Source organism: Ruditapes philippinarum, unplaced genomic scaffold (assembly GCF_026571515.1).
Source record: "Ruditapes philippinarum isolate M1 unplaced genomic scaffold, ASM2657151v2 ctg4439_1_1_1_1, whole genome shotgun sequence".
Classification (NCBI taxonomy): domain Eukaryota; kingdom Metazoa; phylum Mollusca; class Bivalvia; order Venerida; family Veneridae; genus Ruditapes; species Ruditapes philippinarum.
This window is the reverse complement of record NW_026865240.1, coordinates 14747-38829: the sequence shown is the minus strand read 5'-3', so window position 1 is coordinate 38829 and position 24083 is coordinate 14747. Positions and strand designations below refer to the sequence as shown.

At 33.0% G+C, this 24083-nt stretch overlaps 2 protein-coding genes across 2 annotated transcripts; one reads left to right on the top strand and one right to left on the bottom strand.

Moving 5' to 3' along the window:
- Window positions 1-1392: 1392 nt before the first annotated feature.
- Window positions 1393-21365, top strand: LOC132728320 (low-density lipoprotein receptor-related protein 12-like). Its single transcript, XM_060713969.1, has 13 exons — window positions 1393-1642; window positions 5093-5125; window positions 5521-5659; window positions 7426-7649; window positions 9924-10049; window positions 10565-10738; window positions 11738-11911; window positions 12364-12476; window positions 12891-13134; window positions 14966-15085; window positions 15568-15681; window positions 16339-16464; window positions 16897-21365. Exons 1-13 carry the CDS (start codon window positions 1579-1581, stop codon window positions 17979-17981), a joined length of 2736 nt encoding a protein of 911 aa, XP_060569952.1. The 5' UTR covers window positions 1393-1578; the 3' UTR covers window positions 17982-21365.
- A 616-nt stretch (window positions 21366-21981) lies between these two features.
- LOC132728318 (uncharacterized) lies at window positions 21982-23664 on the bottom strand. The gene has a single exon (XM_060713967.1). It carries the CDS (start codon window positions 23662-23664, stop codon window positions 21982-21984), a length of 1683 nt encoding a protein of 560 aa, XP_060569950.1.
- Window positions 23665-24083: the final 419 nt, after the last annotated feature.

The following is a 24083-nucleotide window of genomic DNA, read 5'->3' as shown; positions in this document are numbered from 1 at the left end:
GGGGCACTCCAGAGGTAACTGGGACTTCAGATGAGCAGTCACTATCCACAACTACAGTCTGTCTACGGCCAATAAGGAATGACTGTATCCAGTTTAGAATTTGAGGACAAACACCATGTTCTTGCAGGGTATCTAAGAGTTTAAGATGGTTTACTTTATCGAAAGCTTTGGAGAAGTCAAGAAGTATGAGATCTGTTTGTTTGCCATTTGAAAGGTTGTTCACAAGGTAATCAGTAAGTTCAATGAGTTGTGTCTCACATGATCGTCTTTCTCTGAATCCATGCTGAAGATCAAAGAGTAATCAGAAAGTCAGTTACTGTTTTTTTGCTCGTTCTAAAACTTAAAAATTTTGTAACAATGTTATGTCGAGCATTGATCTAACTATGTAAGTACTGAACATTGATTCAATACTGCATGTCATGGCTCATAATAATATGTGACATGTAACAACCGGAAAACAGAAGAAAAAAAATATATATTAAAACAGGACAATGAGTGACAATTATATAACCATAAAATAAAATAAAGATATGTCTAGATTCTTCATAACAACCGAAATTTATGCTTCGTTTACAAAATTTTCCAGGAGACTAATTATACAATGGCGTACTTATTGATTATTTGCATGTTGTAATTATTTCTTTACAAAAAACAAAGAGTAGATTTTTTTAATGTGATTTGTTTTTACTATTCAAATTTCAATGTATCAGGATACCTATAATAATGCGGTTTAATAAATTTAAGTCTACTTTTAACAAAATGTGCACAATAAAAGAGATAGTTAAATTCGTCACCTACAGTATACACGTGTAAGTTTCTCTCTAAAGTAAGGAATCTACCTTTCTATATTGGCATTTTATGATTCATACATCTAGATTTTAACAAAGGTAAAGACAGATGCCAATGAAGTATGTTTAAATAATCTTCGAATACAAACTCTGATTTATATAAACGGTAGTTTTAACATTTGCTCAAAGATTGGACCTCATGCACTGTTGCAAATTTGGATGAACTGATCTCGAAGTTTAGACTTAACAAGACTTTAGAAATTTTAATAAAAGCGAACTAGGTATAGATTGACTTAACCAATTGTTCATTTCTATATCAAAAATATACATATGTACAGAGTACGCAGTCTTAATATCAAATATTACAAATCTTATCATTTTTACCATTTAAAAGCTTACACCTAATAAGTAATTCTTCTTTTTATTTGCAACGATATCGGAGTAACTCCAAGTTCACCGTAAAACATACAAATGGGAGTACTTTGCTTGAGATTAAGTATAATTTTGTAAAATTCAAGCTGAAACTGATCAATGCACTCTAAATTTTCTTTATACGTAGACGAATCTTTCCGCTTTTAAGAAATCTTTAGCTTAGTTTCCGATATTCACCAAGGTTATCCGGAAATTGTAAAGTAAAAAAATAAATAAGAAAGTTAAGGCATATCTTTTATTAAGAATTTGATATAAAGAAACAATTCAACGAGATGAATAACATAATTTTGTAATTCTGTTTGACAGTCTACACGAGACTGATTTTTCAAAATAGAAAATAAAGATATGTTACTATAAAATGATAATGTGTTTAATACCAATCAGGAAGTCTTCGCTTGTTTTCGCTTTCTTGACTCTGGCAGGTTTGTTTGTTTCTTACTTTCTTCCCTTTATTTTTTTGTACTTAATCATAGTTTTTCATAAGCTTCTTGGATGTCTTAACCATAACGGCGATTTTTTTTCCTTCATAGAAAAAGGTAAAGGTAGATGAAGCGTGAATGGTTTGAATCCGGGTCAGCTCGGCCCTGAAACGTACTCGGCCCCCGAGTCAGCTCGGCCCTATTCCAACTCGGCACGTGTCAACTCAGCCCACTTTTCAATTATTAATATTTAGGTTTGTGTTAACACTATTTATTGTAATTATTGTAATTATTTATAATATGGATTGACGGTTTGGAACTAGCAGCAGACAAGCTTTTCTTATCAGTAGAATTGCGAGTAAAGATAAACAATTGCGTATCTCACTGTATTTCTACATATTTAACTTCTGTTCTTTATTACTTTAACTAGATAATGCACAAACAAGGTCTTTCTATTTGATAGAAGAAAAAAAACTGTATGACACGTGTAAATGAATTTCGGCAATAATCAATGCACTTATACGGAAGATTTAATTAGAAGCTTATGATATTAAGTAAACACGTTTTTGTTTCATTTTGTTTTAAATATTACTTTACAAACACATTTTATTAGAATCTAGATCAATATTAGTTTTATCGAATCTGCAAGACAGATAAATAACATTTTTTCTAAATATACTTTTTTCAGAAGAAGTACAATGTGTAATTATATAATAATAAGATATTTCTTATTATTCGTTTACCTTAACAACATGCAAAGCAAAGTTAATACGTTATATATATTTTTGTAAAGTGGGCCGAGTTTGTATAGGGCCGAGTTGACTCTTTTCCGAATGGTTTGAGCCCTTAAAGTTTAATGGCTCAAACAATTCACGCTTCATTTACCTTTACCTTTTTCTACGAAGGAAAAAAATCGCCGTTATGGTTAAGACATCCAAGAAGCTGTCATATGAAAAACTATGATTAAGTTTAATTTAAACTGTTTTTTCTAATTGTCAAATTGTTACAGTTTACACATCTTTACTGTGATTTTTATGCACTGAAAATTATTAGCAAGCCATATCCATCCTGCCAACACTGTTGCTAGTTTCAACCAATTACAACATTAATATCAGAAACATCTTGTAGGCCCTCAAAAAATCATTAGAATTTATATAAAAATTTATTTATCAAAAAAGTTTACTCCCTGACAGCTCTCTGAACAGGCACACTGACCAGCGATTAATTCTACATTTGTATTGTTACTATTGTAATCTTTTCCTTTGGCATACGGTTTGCAATGTAATGTTTTTCCTTCTTTACTTAAATAATGTGACTTCAGTCCAATGTCAGACATTTTGCAGTCTCTGACTTCCAAATTTTGAAACTTAAGGAAACTCTTCGTCTGTGGTAAAAAAATAATTCCAAGATAACTAATGAAAATGAATATGGTTGATCCTGTCTCTCAAGATGGGCAAATATTAGAGACAATATAAATACTTTAAAATTTATACTGAAACAATTGAAATGACTGCTTTATAACTGAGAGAGAATGATTAATGATATAAAAGTGTACAGTACAGCTCAAGTGATTTTTGCATCTGCTATGTCACTGCAGACACTTTTACCCATGAGCGGAAAATCGCGGGGACATACTATAGTCAGTTACAGCAACAAATCACCGCAGACAGGTAAAAAAATCCCCATTATTCATGGTGGAAAATCAAACTCAAAGAGATTCGACGTGAACAATACCTCATATAAATGTTCACATACATGTATATTGTAGTCTTGTTAAAAAAAACCAATAACACTTACATTTATCTATTGCTTAAATAACAGCCATCATTTCATCTGTAAGTGTATATGTATAAACATGTGTGTGACTACATTTGTGTAACTGTTAACATCAAAGATTGACAAATTCTTTTGAAGAGGCGACAAGTCACTTGTCAGTGGTCATCTCGTAAGAAATTTTTTGAAATTTTGTGCATGTAATTTAACAATGGAAACATTTCATTTATGTATGGATGCTTTGTTTGTGAGTGGTTTTGTGTATTTAAGAACTATGGAATTTCAACAATAGTTGATTATCTGAAACAAAAACAAATAATTTTTTAATCCTCTTCCGTGTAGCCGAAAGGGGATTGTAGCAATGGCCTCCGTCTGTCCGTCCGTAACACTTCTGTGTCCGCTCTATAACTTTTAAGTGACTAAAAAAATTTTGAAATAACTTGGCATGAGTGATCACCATAATGAGACGATGTGCAGAACACAAAAATTTGGTTGCTACCCCCAAGGTCAAGGTCACACTTAAAGGTCAAATGTTAAAAAGTCTTCATTTTATAATAAAAAGTGTACATTGCATGTCTGCTCCATAACTTTTAAACCGCTGAAATTTTTTATTAAATAACTTGGCACATTGAACTGATTACCATTATTAAACGACATGCAGAGCACAATAATTGGGTTGCAACCCAAAAGGTCAAGGTCACACTTTAAGTTCAAATGATAAAAAGTCTACATTTGTCTCTGCTCCATAACTTGTTAACCACTGAAAATTAAAAAAAATTAACTTGGCACGATTGATCACCATTATAAAAACATGTGCAGAGGGCAATAATTGGCTTGCTACCCCAAAGGTCAAGTAATGGTCACTCAATAGCTTAATGTTACTGCGATATTTCACAGTGATCCACAGTGACAATATCCTGCAACGCGAATTTCACCTTATTGGGTGATGAGTTGAAAGTCATAAATGTCACAGATATGTTGCGGTGACTATCCAACTGTAAAAAAATTGCGATTATCGGCAGATTTTGGGAAAATTGTCGAAGCTGTACTGTAGCTCATCTGCTGGTCTCCATTATTTGCAGGTCTAGAGACCTAAGGAGACTAGAAATAGAAAGGGTTAATGTTTACCTGTACCGGTTGCTATTAAAGATGGTAGATTAAAATCCGATTTCCGTTGAGAGATAAATTAAATGGGATTATGTGTCTTAGGTTCTTTATTAAATGCCTGAAAAAATCTCAGCGTATAATGCTATGCACCTGGTCATCAATCCATCTGTTAGCAGGTTTCGTGTCCTGTCTTTATCTTATAAACTGGTGGAAGGAAATTGAAACTACTTGGCAGAAATGTTTACCATAATAAGACGATGTGCAGAGAAAAGATTTCACCTTCCTTAGGATCAAAATAGAGAAATTTGCTTACATTTTTATGATTTTAAACTTGAACAAAAGAACACATATGATTAAACCCAAAATGTTTAATTATTCTGATGACTTTGTCTTTTTGACCTTTAATTGACAATTACCGTCATGGCCAAATTAATGAAATTTCCTTAAATTGTCTTAACTTTGTTATTTATTTAAAGATTTGATTCATTTTTGGACAAATAAACACTTATGACAAAATTGACATGATGATATTATTCCAGCATTATGAAAGTGTAAAATTTAATGTACTTTCAGGTTGTTTTGACTCCTATAAAGCACAGAATGCAGGTATGTTTTAAAAGATTTGATTGCCACTTATTTTGTTTCTATAGCATCATGTATCTTCAGATTTGAGAATAAATTTAAAACTTTGAATAATATTTTTTTGCCTTATTAGTCACTGCTGTAGAAATGATGACAAGCAACTAATATACATTTGCCAATGAATATTTCATCACTAAATTAGGGACTATCAAAGTTTGAGATGTTAAAACATTTGAACAACCTCAAGTTGTGAAGAAATCAAATATTTGTTCAGACGAGAAATGCATGGCTTTCTTGGCCTACTTATTGTATAATAACCGTTGCTAGGTTGTAGAGAATTTGATACATACAAACATACAATGTAATACATGATAACTTAAGTCTTTGAAACATTTCTCAACTGTCTTATCTCATTATAGATCCATGCTCAGATAAAAGGGTAATTCAAGTACAGGACAAGTATGGCCGTATTGAAAGTACTGACGCAAAATTTCATGATTTCCTAGATTGTCAGCTGTGGAGTATTCAGGGGGAAGTAAATGATTCTATAACAGTGAGGTAAGAATAATGACACAACAATAAGATGGATAGCAAACCAAGGCAATAGAAACATAGTGACATTATTATAAGATAAAAAATGATGGATTGATGAAACTGTTAATCATGAGTATGACAGGATGAGTTTACATATAAACAATAAGGTAGGATTTATGAGAAAGGTAAAATTACAATAAGACAGAGCATGATGATATGAATACATCAAGGTACATGAAGGATCATATGATGACATTACAATATAAAGGTAGGATATTCTGGCTTTTTAATGGGGTAGGAAAAACTAGGATACTTTAGAATGATAGATATATACATGTAAAATAGGGCAGGATATGTTGATATTGCAATAAAACAGATGGGATATGTTGATATTACAAGAAGGTGGGATAAGATGACATTACAAGAAGGTAGGATATGTTACCGTAACAATAAAGTAAGATATGATGGCATAACAATAAAGTAGAATACAATTGAATGAGGGACATATTAGATGAAGCAGGATATGTTACTCTTACAATAAAGTATAATTATGTACATTACAATTAGGTACAGATTACATTGCCCAGTGTTGCATCTAGGACGCGCGATTGCGTGATTTGCGCATATTTTATGCAGATCGCGCATTTTAATGAAGTCAACGCGCGCCAAGTCGCGCATCTGACAATTTTTTAACTTTATTCAGTTTATCTTCATCGCGTCTTGAAAGCTTCAGCCATGTTTGTTTTCACTTGTGGTGATGACTAAAATACGTACTAAAAAGCGTGTAGCAGCCGACTGGGTCATCTCGCGTGTGTTTTGTAGTATTCGTCAATATTTTATTTTTTCTACTTCCGTTTTTGAGCGGACGATAGCTGTCAAAAATGCCTGAACGTAAAATAAATGAATTCTTTTCGATGAGTCGTAGTGTAAGCAGGTGTAAGGTAAATGTATGTCCCCCACATTTTTTTCAAGTCCCCCACATTTTTCAGTTGAGTGGGGGACAATCCCCCATAATTTTGAAATTCTAGATGCAACACTGATTGCCATGAAAGTTAGGTAGAATATGTTGCCATTACGGCTAGGTAGAATATGTTGCCATTACAATAAGGTAGGAAATGTTGACATAACAATAAGGTAGGCTATATTGACATCATTATAAGGTAGGATATGTTGACATTACAATAAGGTAGGCTATATTGACATTTTAATGAGGTAGGATATGTTGACATTACAATAAGGTGGGATATGTTGGCATTACAATAAGCCAAGGTAGGATATGTTGATATTACAATAAGGTAGGATATGTTGACATTACAATAAGGTAAGATATGTTGATATTACAATAAGGTAGGATATGTTGACATTACAATAAGGTAGGATATGTTGATATTACAATAAGGTAGGATATGTTGACATTACAATAAGGTAAGATATGTTGATATTACAATAAGGTAGGATATGTTGACATTACAATAAGGTAGGATATGTTGACATTACAATAAGGTCACTGGTGGGATATGTTGATATTTCAATAGGGCTAACATGATAGACTTAAAAAATTATTACATTAACAGTGTAATGGTAATGGTAATAAATTATGAAAAAAATGAAAAAAGATGACAATCAAAGAATTGTGGGAATTAACTGCAAAATACATTGTTGTAGATGTAAAAATTATATTGGATTTGTCTTGATTACCTTATATGAAATATTCTGTTCCTGAATCTTATAATATGAAAAGATTAGAAAAATGTTCAGCATTATTGATTCTATTGTTTTACATAATTCAGGATATCATTTTCATCATATGGTGAAGGATTTTGTTCAGCTGGATATAACCTGATATTAGGACCACTCCCTTATTTGGACTACTGCAAGACACATGCACAAGACTTTCCAACTTCTCCAGTCATGTATCGCTCAACCAGGGACCATATTTGGATTAAATATGTGATAGGCTCTCAAACAGGAAACAGATTTTTTCCATACCAATTTGCATTAGAATATATAACAAGTAAGTGTTACTAAAAGATGATTGATGTTAAAAATTTATTAAAGTCATCTTTGCTTAAAATACCAAGTTGCAGAAAATTATTGAGGTCTAGGAAATTCAAACTGAGTATGTCTAGTTTGAAGTAAAAAAACATAATGTGCATTGAAAACTATATTTTTTAGTATGGGTCAAATTAAGTCAATCAATTCTTAAAAAACTGGCAGTGTTTTTAGCTCACCTGTCACAAAGTGACAGGGTGAGCTTTTGTGATCGCTTTTCGTCCGTCAGTTCGGCGTCCGTAAACTTTTACTTTAAATGACATCTCCTCATAAACCGCTGAGCCAATTTCATCCAAACTTCACAGGAATGTTCAAAGAATTTAATTCCATGCAGAACTCTGGTTGCCATGGCAACCGATAGAAAAAACTTAAAATATCTTCTTTTAAAAAATCCAAAGAGGTAGAGCTTAGATATTTGGCATGAAACATCTTCTAGTGAGTGTCTATCAAGTTTGTTCAAATAAAAGCCCTGGGGTCAAAATTGGCCCCGCCCCAGGGGGTCATTGATTTTCCCTATATGCATATAGTAAAAACTTAAAAAATCTTCTTTTAAAGAACCCAAAGAGCTAGAGCTAAGATATTTAGCATGAAACATGTTCTAATGAGTGTCTACCAAGTTTGTTCAAATAAAAGCCCTGGGGTCAAAATTGGCCCCGCCCCAGGGGGTCATTGATTTTCCCTATATGCATATAGTAAAAACTTAAAGATCTTCTTTTAAAGAACTCAAAGAGCTAGAGCTAATATATTTAGCATGAAACATGTTCTAATGAGTGCCTACCAAGTTTGTTCAAATAAAAGCCCTGGGGTCAAAATTGGCCCGCCCCGGGGGTCATTGATTTTCCTTATGTGTGTATAGCAAAAACTTAAAAAATTTCTCTGAAAAAACCCAAATAGCTAGAGTTGGGATATAAAGCATGAAACATCTTCTAGTGAGTGTCTCCAAAGTTTGTTCAAATAAAAGACCTGGGGTCAAAATTGGCCCGCCCTGGGGGTCATTGATTTTCCTTATATGTGTATAGCCAAAACTTAAAATCTTCTTTGAAAAAACCCAAATAGCTAGAATTTAGATATTAAGCATGAAACATCTTCTAGTAAGTGTCTACAAAGTTTGCTCAATTAAAAACCCTGGGGTCAAAACTGGCCCCGCCCCAGGGGTGTCATTGTTTTTAACTATATGTGTATAGTAAAAACTTTAAAAAATCTTCTTTTAAAAAGCCCAATGAGCAAGAGCTTAGATGTTTAGCAAGAAACATCTTCTTATGGGTGTCTACCAAGTTTGTTCAAATAAAAGCCCTGGGGTCAAAATTGGCCCCGCCCCAGGGGGTCATTGATTTTCCCTATATGCATATTGTAAAAACTTAAAAAATCTTCTTTTAAAGAACTCAAAGAGCTAGAGCTAAGATATTTAGCATGAAACATGTTCTAATGAGTGTCTACCAAGTTTGTTCAAATAAAAGCCCTGGGGTCTAAATTGGCTCCGCCCCGGGGTCATTGATTTTCCTTATATGTGTATAGCAAAAACTTAAAATCTTCCTTGAAAAACCCAAATAGCTAGAGTTTAGATATTAAGCATGAAACATCTTCTAGTGAGTGTCTACAAAGTTTGTTCAAATAAAAGCCCTGGGGTCAAAACCGGCCCTGCCCCAGGGGTGTCATTGTTTTTAACTATATGTGTATAGTAAAAACTTAAAAAAATCTTCTTTTGAAAAGCCCAATGATCTAGAGCTTAGATGTTTAGCATGAAACATTTTTTTATGGGGGGGGGGGGGGCTATATACAGGTGAGCGACCTCAGGGCCATGATGGCCCTCTTGTTTATTTTTCCATTTTTATGCTCCAGTAAAGGATTAACTGAGAAATATGTGCTCTGCCACTTAAAAAGTTATGTCTTGTGAATACTAAAAAAATGTTTTTATCAACAGAGTCATCTGTCATTACTTTGAAAGGTCTTTTATTGCAAAAAGATTTATGAAAAACCAACTATGCTGTCCTGTCATACATCTTTATTCATAATTATTCTAATATATAGTGGGGGCATCCATGGCTTATAGATCTCAAATATGACAAAGAAGTATGTGTTGTGAAAATGCAAGTTATGATATTATAGGAAAATGTTAATAATTTACAATATACTGTACATGTATATATATATGACATGTATTGTGTTTTTACAAGTGTTTTTGAATAAGTAGCAGCTTGAAATATCTTATAACCTTAAAATTCATTTGTAATTTTAGGCTCAAGCAAAAGTTGCAATTTTCGATGTATAATTGATAAAGAATGTATACCAGAGAGTTGGAAGTGTAATGGTGTAAAGGAGTGTAGATTTGGTGAAGACGAATACTTGTGTGATAAAACTACTGGTAAATATGTTTTATAATTGTGACTGATATTTGATCATATAGGGAGAACTGTTCTACTCACCTTGATGTAGGCATCCTCACACCTGGATCATTTTTGTAATAAATTCATAAGAGTCTGTTCCAGTATATTTTTAATATCTATGAAACTGGTAAATACATGTATATAATTGTGAAGTGTGACTCCATGTTACAAGTTTGATAAGGAGGCACAGAAACATGAGATCAGAAATATTGACTCAGATGTTTGGATGAAAAAAAAAACCTCAGTCACATCATTAGCCTATAAAGTTTGTTCTTAGCCTATTTTTTAGAGTTTTTTAAGGACAATCTCCATAAATCTTTCACAAAAAGAAAGTCTGTAACATAAAATCTTAAGTGCAGTGAGAATACAAACTCACTGAACATACTTTTTGTGCTTAAATTCATATTTGACATTTTTTTTGTAGCTCAAATGATATCTAAAGTATGTTATATATAGTAACAATCAAATCAGAAACCTAACAACTGCTTTTCAGCTGTTAACAGAAAACCGACGACAACAACAACTAGAGCCCCAGCTACAAAAGGCCCATCTTGTTTTGATTGTTATGTAACAATGTATGGCAAGTCCATTTGTCTACCCTTCAAATACGTGTGTGACGGAATCCCTCATTGTCGCAACAATCTTGATGAAAACCAGTTTATGTGTGGTAATGATTACTGAATTTCTTATTCTGGAATGTAATAATGCATAAAAAAGATTTGTGTAAATGAAGCATATTGTTGGTAATTTAGTTCACCAGAGCAGGAAGTGCACAAGGTGAACTATTGTGATACCGCTGTGTCTGGCAATTATTGTTAGTGTTTTTCTTAAACAATATCTTATCCGAAACCTTTCGGCCAATTGTAATGAAACTATACAGGATTGATGCTTTTGTGGACTTCCTTACAATTTGCTGAAATGATTTCAGGGATTTTTTTGGGGGCTTATTTTAAAGTCAATATTTTGGTCATATTCCTAATTGAAAATAGTATATTATTTTCCCAATCCACAGGAAAAAATTCCCAATTGAAAGTTAGAAAATGAAAATATTGAGAAACAAATTTTGAAATCTTTGAAAATCCGGGCTTCTTCACTGTTATGGAGGGATGCCATCCTAGATGATTCTTTGCATTCATTTAATCACTGCAAAATTTAAGTCATGCATTTTTTTTTCCAAATTTTTAACAAAACATCACTCAATTTCCCAATTTTATGTGCATGAGTCATGTTCCCAAAATCCTGGGGAAGAAACCCTGGATTCAGTGTAATAAACAAGATGGCTGCCAGAGCTAAAAACAGAAAATAACTTTACATGACATTTTCTCCTCAGTCACTTTGTCAATAATGATGAAACTGTACAGGAATGATACTTTTGTGGACCTTACAAAAATGCTTAAATGGTTCTGATCTTATAAACAAGATGGCTGCCAGAGCTAAAAATAAAAAAAACCTTAATTGGCATTTCTTCTTCAACCACCTTGTAGATTTTGATAAAGTTATACAGGAGTGAGCCTCTGTTGGAGTTTTACAAAAATTGCTTTTCTGGAATTTATTTTAATTAATTGATATGTACATCAGTTGAATTTTAACGCAATGAACATGAGATCATTTAGATACTTGTGTTAATTTTGCTGATCATACAGTCATAAATTACGTTTATTTACAGCCCGTCATAGACTGTCTACTACAACCATGAAACCACAATCTGTGACATGTGGTTATCAGGAGATTTATTGTTATGTGATAGAGTATCGTCAGTATAGATGTTTACACAATATGTATAGATGTGACGGTGTCAAACACTGTGCTAATGGAGCTGATGAGAACCCTGATATGTGTGGTATGAAGAGTTATTAAATCTTTATACTCATTTTAGCACATTTTATGAACGAACCCAGTTAAAATGAAGTCATTTTGGCTTAGTGTATATGTGGTTAATTTTTGACGTGGAAATATTTGCGATTTTTGCGAATAGAAATTATTCACGATTTTTTGATCGCGCAGAAATGATTTCTGTTTAGGCAAACTTTCTTCTATCATTTGAACACATGTTTTCATACAGCATTGTACATGTTTTACTCTTCATAAACTGAGATTAATTTTTCTCACTGCTTGTTTGTTTAATTTTAGTTTTAACAAATCACAAAAGAATTGATGAAAAATTATGTGTAAATTAACAACATATGACAGATATTATCAATCCAGTGAGCTATGATAATAAAACTAGTTTTATAACTTTGTTAATCAAGTTTTTAAGTAGGAAATATAATGTGTACATTATATTTGGTTTAGGTGACAGCGTATGTAACAGAAGATTAGAAGAATCTGTTGGTTGGTTTGCTTCACCAAATTTTCCTAGTTTATATCCTCAACATTCAAGTTGTTCCTGGGTTATACACAAACAGGTAAGCTCATTTTAGTGGCATATATATAGTCATGTAATTATGGTCATTGATGCAAATGGTGTAGATATGTTAGAGCATCCTTGGTCACATAATTGTTTTCATGAATGCTGATTTTGCCTGGTTTTTGTATATTACTAGTTTGATTTCCAATATCGATTATTATTTAACAATGAAGGTGAATTAATAGTTCAACCGTTTGCATACATTTGATTTCTGTCTGGCACTGAAAACAATGGAGCCTACTGTCTTACAAGCAATTATTTGAATTTTGATACAGTTCTATATTTAGAGAATTCTATAAAACTAGCTAATAATTATTAGACACACTGAAAGCATACTACTAGTGTGTATCTATTTTCCATTCCTGTCCTAGATGTTGCACTGTGTTATATGTCTTATTTTCTTTGGCACTAGGGTTCTGGATCAAGTTCAACCATACAGCTTAGAGTAGTAGCGTTTTACTTGGAGAGTGAGGCTAATACAGACTATGTCAGAGTTTATGATGGCCCAGATAGCACATACAAAGTTATTGGAACATACTATGGACTAAATCCCCCACCATATCTAATAGAGAGCTCTTCAAACTGGCTAAATGTTGTTTTCCATAGTGATTACTTTGAAGAGTACAGGGGATTTAATTTTACATATCAGATTAAAGGTAGTGTGAAACAATAATACATTAAAGTTAGTGTGATACAATAATGAATTAAAGGTAGTTGGCACATCAACAAAATATAGGTAGTATAATACAAAATAGACTTTTAAGGAAATGCGACCTTATCATAAATGAAAGTTGGTATGACACAATCATAAATTAAACTGTGACATATTAATAGATTAAGTGTCAATTAGTATATATTTTTGCCCATTATGAAACTAATTTTTATTGTCCCCCGCCTTTTGGAAGAAAAAAGGGGGATATAGTAAAAGGCTCCGTCCGTCTGTCCGTACGAACCTAGAGGTACTTGTGTGACTTGGAGAACAATGGGAAACAGTAAATTCTCTTTGATCCTATTCATTCTGTTTTTACTTGTGTGTCTTTTTTTAAGCCTTGTGTGACTAAAAATGGCCAAAAAGATCAAAGGAAAAGTCACATAAGTACCATTTTGCGAGTACGTACGTTCCTCTGTCTGTCCGTCCGTCACACTTTCGTGTCCGGTCCATAACTTTGTCATTTATCAAAGGAATCTGAAATAACTTGGCACAAATGTTTGTTAAAATAAGACAATGTGTCATGCGCAACAACCTGACCCCTACCTCCAGGGTCAAGGTCGCACTTGCTCATTCAAGGTCAACATTGTCTATTTGATGGTTTATGTCTTGTCCGGTCCATAACTTTCTTATCTTTGAAGGGATTTTGTTAATACTTGCCACATTTGTTCTCAATAATGAGACGATGTGTCATGCACAACAACCGGTCACCTACCTCCAAGGTCAAGGTCACACTTGGAGGTCAAAGATTAACATAGTCTATTACAGGGTATATTTTGTGTCAGGTCCATAACTTTTTCATAGATCAAAGGATTTTGTAAATACTTGCCACAAATAGTCACTATAATAAGACAATGTGTCATGCGCAAACCTGCATCCCTACCTCCAAGTTAAAGGTCACACTTAGAGGTCAAAAGTTAACATAGTCTGTTTTAGAGTATATTTTGTGTCTGATCTAGAACTTCTTCAGGATTTTGAAATAACTAGGCACAGTCACAATAATAAGACAATATGTCAGGTACAACACCTGCACCCCTACATCCAAGGTCAAGGTCACACTTAGAGGCCAAGGTTAACAGAGTCTGTTATATGGTTTATTTTGTGTCCCGTCTATAACTTTTTCATAGATCAAGGGATTTTGAAAATACTTGGCACAAATAGTCAAAATGATAAGATGATATGTCATGCGTAACACATGTGTCCCTACCTCCAAGGTCAAGGTCACACATAGAGGTCAAAGATTTACATAGTCTGTTATAGGGTATATTTTGTGTCCAGTCCATAACCTGGGATTTTAAAAATACTTTGCACAATATATGTCAGGCACAAAACATGGGTCCCTACCTCCAAGGTCACACTTAGAGGTCAAAGATTGACATAGTCTGTTATAGGGTATATTTTGTGTCCGATCTATAATTTCTACATAGTTCAAGGGATTTTGAAAATACTTGGCACAAATATGTCATGCACAACACCTGCACCCCTACCTCCAAGGTCAAGGTCACACTTAGAGGTCAAAGGTTAACATGATAGAATTTTAAATTCTGTGTTTCATTTTACTTGTATTTCTTTAATAAATTTATTGTTGCATTTGCATTTGCAGATCTAGCATTGATCATAATTTTGGACTGAAAGTCCTGAAATCCATACCTCAATCTTTTGAAATAGCACAATTTTATGCTTCATATAAAACTTCCCCGAGACGGGGGACGTTGGTAACTCTGTTACAAATTCTTGTATTAAATATAAAATGTTAGGTTCGTTTTATATGATTTTAGGTGACTGTTTACCAACACAGATAGCATGTGATGGTGAAATGAACTGCTATAATGCTGTAAGTGATAGATGTAATGGAATCTGGGACTGTCCGTTGAAAGGCTCTGATGAGATTGGATGTGGTAAAGTTTTACTTCTTATAACATATGGATAAAGATTGTTATATTTCTTTGCTATAAAAAGGAAAAAGGTTGCTTAATGTAAATTCTTCAATCAAGGCATCTTAACAGTAGTCCTCTTTGTTTAAATAATGGATGTTACTTATATTTGATCCAAAATAATTAATAATTGTATTTTTGCAAGTTTGTGGAAAATGTAGAAAATTAGGTTATGTAATTTAATCAAATTTTTGTATCGTTTTAGAATATGATTAGAAACATTTTAAGCTAAATAAATAGTAGAATTAAATTATATCTTTGCAAGGTCTTAGAATATGAAAAAAAAGAAACATCTTGAGAGAAATGAATTGGGGGCCACCAGCATCATTGAGTTACTTGCCCTTGAATATGTTTTTTTTAAACATGTTCCAAATGTATTGTATTCATTTCATGTACTTTAAAGAAACATTAATTGCTAGGTAACTAACATATATTTAACATTGTAGGTAATTGTAAAGAGGACTATACCTGTGGAATAAAGACCAGTCAGTGTTATTATCCTATGGAGAGATGTAATGGCCTGGCTAGATGTTCCAACAGCTTTGATGAACTGAACTGCAGTATGTGTATACCTTTAGTGTGAAGTTATAGACCTCTATGTAATTTTACAGAATAATTGAATAATCATATGGTGTTTCTGTTACATATACCAAAGAATATGACAATCATTTTTCGAGGGTTGATTATTGGTCATTGACAAGACAGTAATAATTACTTATCATAATCAAACTGAAAGTCATAAGCCTTTCCCACCTGTATCGCCTGGTGCCCTAAATTTTTCCCCGTCCTAGAATCAACACCCTTCCTGTCTATGTCAGAAAGTCACAACAAATTTTTGTTAAGAGAGAAAACAGTTGGATATTTTCAAACATCATTGTAAATTTAATAATTCTGCCAAATTTCTTCAACATGGCTTGCTTGGAGCATTAGAAAATAGAAAAAGTAGCACTGTAAAATGCTTAGGGTGACGAATCATGGCCACTTGAGGATATATACATGTATCCTTGTTAACTGACCAGACTCTATACGGTTGGCTGATTAACTTCAAATTAACATCTAAATATCCCCAAAATTTATAACAGTTCCAAAAATGAAAGCTAGACAAGTCCATGTAAGAAAGTCATCATGTTAAAAGTAAAGACCAAGACAAGAAAAAGAACTTGAATTTTGGACTATTATTATTGTTTTTACTTGATTTTATAAATTTGTTGCTTCAGCGTCTGATTTGTGTGGTTCTCATAACGGAACATTTCTGTGTGACAACAGACGTTGTATCTATGAATCTTGGACATGTGATGATAGAGATGATTGTGGTGATAACAGTGATGAACAATTCTGTTCAGGTTTGAATATATTCTAGTTTCACACTATATCATACTTGATGTCACACAAGTGACAACAAAGTGTCTTTTTGAGAGTGCCTTCACACAGACCCCACAATAAATAGGAATTGTTTGGTCAAACTCTTCTGGTGAATTTAAAAGGGAAAAGCTAAGAGCAAAATGCTTGTTGCATTGTTTTTCTGGCTATCTGTCCATTTATGTTTTACACTTGACTTTTGATCATAATATGTTTTATTAAATAAATGATACAACTTTATAGTGTAGTTTATTGCCTAGTTACACATTTTGACTGGCACAGGATGATTCATACTAAGTCTATGGTGAATATAATAAAGAATTTCAAAATTCCATTTGCTAGTTTAATATAATCATATTTATGCAAAGTTATTTATCTCTATCATTGCATTGCATTCATTTAACAATCTTTTTCAGGGACAACAAAAAGAGTAACAATAGCAGCAATATGTGGGTCAATGATCTGTGCTTTGTTATTGGTTATCCTGCTAGGCTGCTCTTGTAAGCTATATTCTCTACGTACGATGGATCATCATCACCGATACCCACGACACGAAACACCTATGAGCCGCTTGTATGCTGAGTTTTTGCGACGACGAGCCCCACCACCATATCACGAGGCTATGCTCACCTCTAGAAACTTTGACGAGGTACAGCAGGAATACTTGGAACGGATGAGAAACTCCAGGCGAAGTCATAGAGGTCGTGGGAACAGACGCCGATCTAGAAACCAACAAACTCAATCACAAACAGACCCTGGAGATGCGGCAGAAAATCAGAGCAATACAAATAACCAGAATGAAAATATACATGAAGAAGCAAGTGGTATGCAGCTGTGCACAATAACTGAAGAGAATGAGAACCATAATAATATTGAAAGATCATCTTCCTCTGCTGAGCTCTTGCCGTCTGAAAGTGAAAGCGATTCTGAATCAGATGATATCGAAAGTGAAACAGATCTTGCAGAGCAAGGTGAAGGTCATTCTAGAGGAGAAAACATGTCAAATACTCGAGATAATAGGGATGATGATGATGTAGAAAATATATTAGCCTCTACCAGTCTTTCAGCCCAGTGGATGAGGACGGCAGATAGTGATGACTCATCTGATGATGTATGTATCCTTGGAAACAATTTACAAGAAAGTTCTTTGACCTCCAACACAAGGGGTCAAGGTCATTGTGACGATATTAGCATAGATACAGAGGCCACAGCTTCTATTGCTAGCATTGAGCACCAAGATATACGTAATAATGAAACTCTGATGAAAGATAGTGAGTCTGAAAATGAATCTGATTCTGATAGAGATGCTCTTGAAAATTCCAGAAATTCCACGCCAAAACCAGACAATAACCATGGCAACACTGTGATATCAGAGACTAATAATGGCTTTTTGAGAAGAGCCAACTCTCATGGCTCTCTGAGTTCTGAAGGATCTGAGACTTTTAGTGAGAATGATGTGCCTTTACTTTCAATGAATTCAGTGTCTCCTCAACACTTTTAACATTCGCTATGACAGAAAACTCTCCAGCTGATGTAGGAACCACATAGATAATATCATGTTGAAATTTTAACGTATTACATTCGTATATGTATTGTTAACTTTGATATAATTCAAAGATTTATTTTATGGCTGTTTCTGATACATTTTTACCAGATTTAATTAATGAAATAGGATACTTCAGTTTAGTAAACAAAGTGGATTGCTTATTGCCGTTATAAGGTGTTAATGATCATGATTTCACTATTTAAGCTGTAAATCTTTTGTTTTAATTGACATGCTCTGTAGAAAATGTTACTGTAAAGCTGTTGACCATCTGCTTAATTGTATTTGTCTTGAGTTTTGGTTTAGATTTTACAAATCTACTGTGAAGTGGGAAAATTTTTCATTTGTCATTCTTAGTTATTAATTTTCCAGAAGTATATTATATAGGATGAGCAGTCTGTATGTTTGGATGTGAACTGGTGTTAATGATCTTAGCTGAAACTTCTGGTCAAAGGTTAAATAATGATAAATCATGGAAGCATCTCTACTTGATGGACCTGTCATCTGTATCTTGTTGAGTTGAGTTGATAGCCTGTCATGATTTTATATTTGAATTCATACATACTTTTTAATGATCTCTGAACATGAATATATGGCTGTATGTACAAGAAACATTGTTTATTTAATTTTTAAAGTAATTGAAACCCCCATTTTTAAAACAAAACGATGTTTAACGTAACTTGAGACAACCTTTATTGTAGGTATTTTTCATATTTTCTGACTCAAATGTGCTGATTTTGAGCAAATGAATCATTTAAAATGTGTTCTCTTATTTCTTGGTTATAATCAAACATACTTTTGTCCCAATAAATATCTCAGAAAGTTTAAAAGCAATGTTACCAAGAAAAAATAATTCACATCATATCTGCTGCCTTAGGTAAGAGATGCAGGTGTATTAGGGAGATGCAAGATATATATCTGTAATCAGCATTTCTATTCATTGAAGAAATGACTTGTAACATAATATGACACTGTCATGGGGGAATTTACTGCGAGCTTGCTTTTATAGAAACAGCTTTAGCTGTGATATATATTAAATTATCAGAAATTTAACTTGCTCATATTTGCTTTATGATAACTGTCTACAAATATATGCAGACTTTATATGGGTTTTATATGAAAGGAATATACAATACTATGATTATATTTTAAATGAAATTAGATCATGACATGAATATCTGATTTTTATATTCCCATTGGAATATTCCACACATGGAACTATCTTTTCAACACTGTTGATAATACTGTCTGATTTGGCAGTTACAGGGTTACATTGATGGCGTGATTAATCTGTAGTTAGTTTGTTTTTATACCATTTTCCTTATAGTTTGTTGGTACTGAAAATGTTGACATAAAAATAAGGGAAGTACAGTGAAAGGTCATATTTAGTTGGACTGCTTATGATAAGGGATGTTTACAATCAGAAGAAAATTATATAGTTCATAAAAGATAAATGAAGTATTGATAATGTTCGTTTAGAATCTTGTATAGCTAGAATCAGAGGCTTTGATAGCAGTTGGTTTCTACACTGTATTGTATATCAGTGAAACATAATTCTGTAGAAGTTAACAAAACTTGCTTATTTTGACATGGTTATGTAAGGGATTTTTTGTTGAATAAGGGATATATTTTCTACTTATGTTTCATATTATATTTAGAATGTTTTTACATACATACTTAATTGCCATATCACATATATTATTTTGCTTTGTAAACTGATGTGTAAAATTTATGTTTTACTGTTTATTGTATAAGACAGGAGCTACTGACCCACTAGTTTTATTTTGTGATATACATATATAATTATTATATTAAAGTACAGTATAACAATGTATGTATCTGTGTACAAGCTGTGCTTTTTTATTTTTAAACAGATATTTTTATTTTATCATATTTTACACTTGTAAATATTGTCTTTTATTTTCAAATTTGTATGCCCCTACTTTTCAATTGGGGAGCATTTTGTGAAGGGATGGTCAAATACGTCTGCACATATATCCTGTTATCTTTGCCTAATCAATAACTTTTTGAGTAATCTGTCATTTTTGCACTTAGTAGAGACCTAGCCAATGACTACTAGATGTCCCCTATTTATATTGAGGTCATTATGTCAAGTTCATAAGGGACAATACAATCAATAACTTGAGGAGCCTTACTTGGTAGAGACATTGCCCACAACAGTAGATGACCTTCATTGATTTTGAGGTCAAAGATCAAGGTCACACTGACATTTTGTGTAAAATGCTTTTCTGATCAATAACTTGAGAAGGGATAAGCCTAAGTTTGTCAAACTTTGTAAGGAAATTTCTCATGGCCAGTGTGTGACCCCTATGAATTTTAAAGTCATAATGTCAAGGTCATAGTAACATTTGATGTGATAATCTTGAAAAACCATAAGCTAGAGTTTCCTCAGTTACAGGGTTATGAGACTTATTAGTTATAATTAATGCAATATTAATAAGTAACTCTCGACTTGTATCAAAATTTTTTAAGTATAGTATGTAAATATGTCACAGACAGCCAACTGAAGTGGGGGCATATGTGCCTATGAATACAGTACTGCACATAGTTTAGAAATAATTTGCCAAAAATGATGTCTGGACATGGACCTTAAAAGGAAATTTTTGCTCCATTTTGTTTTGTTTTACAATCATATACCATTAACAGGGATGATATTGATATAAGGTAATATCAATTCAGTACCAGTCATAGCTTCACCTAAATTAAATCAGGATGATATAGAGTAAATAGGACATTGGCATAATGAGGTAATATTGACTGAATTTAATGTGTGGAAGATTCCAGGGAACTGAACCTGCCCCTTATTCCTATATTTACTGAACCAATTATGTGCTTGTGTGTCAGAAAAAGCAGATGGAAGGTGTTTAGGAGACATTGTTCCCTCAATGCAGGGACATTATTAGGGATATGCTGGCCTCAAAGTCACAGTTACATATTACCCAAGGAGAGGGGACAGGGTTTCAAGGGGCAGTTTTTCAAATTCAAGGGTAATGTATTATGATGTGACACTGACCCATAAAATAGAGAGAAACAGAATCCCTAAGTAAGAAAAGTGCCACTGTTGATTAGGTAAACTGAAAGAAACATTCATGTTGTGTGTCATTGTTTTTGAAAAATATCATAAAAATTAATGTATCAATATTTGTTCAATATTTTAATAATTTCATGTTAAGAAACACTTGCAGCCTAACTGCAAGTATATGTTTCATCTTTTTTGTTATTTTATTCAATCAAGAAATTAATTCTATTGTTAACATTATGTAGATGTGCTGCATTATTGTTTTTATTTTATACACCTGAAATAAAAAAGAAGAAATGTAACAGTAGTTAATGTGTTGTATTTTATACATAAACCTCCATTATAGTATACTGACTATATAAATATCCAAACTTTGAGAATTGTAATTACATACTAGTATGTCTCATTTAAACATTCCTGTCTGAAACTGTTTGAGATTTTGCATGTACATGTAGCATTGTTTGGTGGCCCTTCACAAAGTCAAGAAAAACATGTGTCCCTTGGGTCAAATAGTTCCGATGAGAGATGTAAGACCATATGGTCTTACAATATTAAAAAATATTAAACAAAATTTCCATACATTCAGAAAAGGGTTTTATTTGTTCGAGATAGATATAAGGAAAAAAAAGTTTTGTAAAAGATTTCAAACTTTAAATAAATCATTTCAAACCACTGTATATCATTAACTAAAGGTCTATTATGAATTATTTGTACATTTACTCAAGAAAAAATATAAAATGTATGGTAGATCAAGTCATCATAAATTAATGATATGTGTATTCCAATACATGACATTTCAAATGTATAATCACATTTTGATCAACAGGTAAGGTTTCTGAATAACAAAATTTATTATATCTATGCCACTTTTATGAAGCCACTTGAAAACCTTTCTCTATTACTACTTAAAAAGAATTCTTATTCAAATTTGAATATTTTCATCATCACTGGTGTTTCACCACATATTACAACCATTTTGTCTATTTCTTTATTGAAACACATAGTCACTGGATAAGCAACATTGCAATCCCCTAATATGTCTGATCTAATTGGTTGTCCATTAGGAGTAAGTTGTTGAATACGATTCCCGCTGCAACTTACAATATAAACATTTCCCTGGGAGTCTGTAATAGCTGACCATGGTGTCCCAATTTCATGTTTGAATATAATACTTCCAGACATATCAATGCAAAGCAATGTACAACTGTTTTGCGATGAAATAAAGATATGTCCAGACTGAGAATCAACATGAAAGTTGAGGGTAGATGGACAGGGGGATTGTACGATACCGATCAAGTCGATGAAGCCAACGTATCTACCATCAAGTGTTATCATTCTTATCACCGTTCCTGACCAACACAATGACAAAAGATGTTTGTTCTTTTCATCATAAGCTATCAGATCAAGATTTGGACATGCTAATTTTCTCAAAAAGATTATCTGACTTTGTTTAATCTTCATTATATTCATTTTGTTTGATGATGACGAGGCAACAGCAAACTCATCATTCTCAGTTGCTGTTACTGATGTTGGTGAAGAGCACCAGTGGTATGTTGTTAAAAGTGAACCATCATCTGCTTTATAAGCTTCTAACTTAGATGATTTACTATATGATAGTACAATGTAATTTCCAATCCAAAGGCAAAAGTAAGGCAAATCCACATTCAACATAACCTCATGTTCTAAAGCCAACGTCCTTTTCTTGAAATCTTTAGTAGTTTTAAATGAAGGCAAAAGTGGCTCAACCTTCAGTTTTTCTACCTGATAAATATCTTCAATATTTGTTAATGATTCTTGTAGTGGACTTGCTTCTGAAAGAGTGATTAATATTTTGCTTGAGTGCTGTCGAAGCGCGGTAAAATTTTCCTCAAATTCGAGAACTTTTTTTGCCATTTCTCTTTCAAGGAGAAATAAATTGGTTTCTATTCCAAATTCCCTTGCTTTCTTAATTTTTTGTCCACACTGTCTAATCTCGTCTCTCAGATTTTCAGCAGATTCTTTCTGTAGGGAACTAGATTTTGAAAGTGCTTGTTGCTTTTCTGACCATCCAAACATGATTCGTGTCTCAAGTTTATTATAGGCGGCATCTAGTTTTGCTTTAAGATCTTTCAAGCAGGCCTTCTCTTCATTTTCTTTCATACCAATGTTTACTAAATATGTACTCTCGTGTTTAATCAGCTTTTCAACATAACTATCGACAGTGTCAAGTCTTTTTGCAATAGTAGATTCTTTGCTCTCGTCCTGTTTTACTTTTATTTCATCAGCCAGTGATTCCATATCTTCACATTTTCTATGATTAACAATCGCGCATTCATTACAGCAGAGTTGATCATGATTTTTACAAAGATATTTCACTCCTTCAGTACTATGGATTGGACATTTGGATAAGTTTGCTAAATACTCCCAGTCTGTTAAATCAATCTTGCCCGCTAGTTCATCACTTGTGTCTATCAATTTATGATTTAATAATAATTTACTTTTCTTATGGTGTCTTTTACAATCTTCACATAGTTTCTCCGAACAATCCAGGCAATACACAGTAGCTTCAACATTGATATCTTCCCTTAAACAGGGTTCACAGTCGTTTCCCTTCGGATTCATTGTTATTTTTTTCAAAATCGTAAGCAATGTTTATTGCAAAATCCTTAGCTTTCAGCTTTGTGTAACATTTCCGTAATCAGTTAAATCGTGTCTGCCCTACAAAACCTTGCATTGTGTATCCTGCTTTTCTGCAATCTTACACATTCCAGACAGAAAGAATGTAAAACACAGTACCGAATCTCCCATGTGTAATCACGGCTTAAACTGAATGTAATTAAACTGTGGTGTATCATATATTTCCAAGCATAATTATACCGAATGCCATTTCCCGCCATTTACCTCGGATTAAAGGGAAAGAACTTTGTTAGTTTTGTCATCGTCATTTTCCGCCATATATTAAGACTCAACCAACCACGAATTTGAGAGCAAACCAAATACTTAAGTAGGCTTTTATATGCTTATCTAACTTCATGTATTAG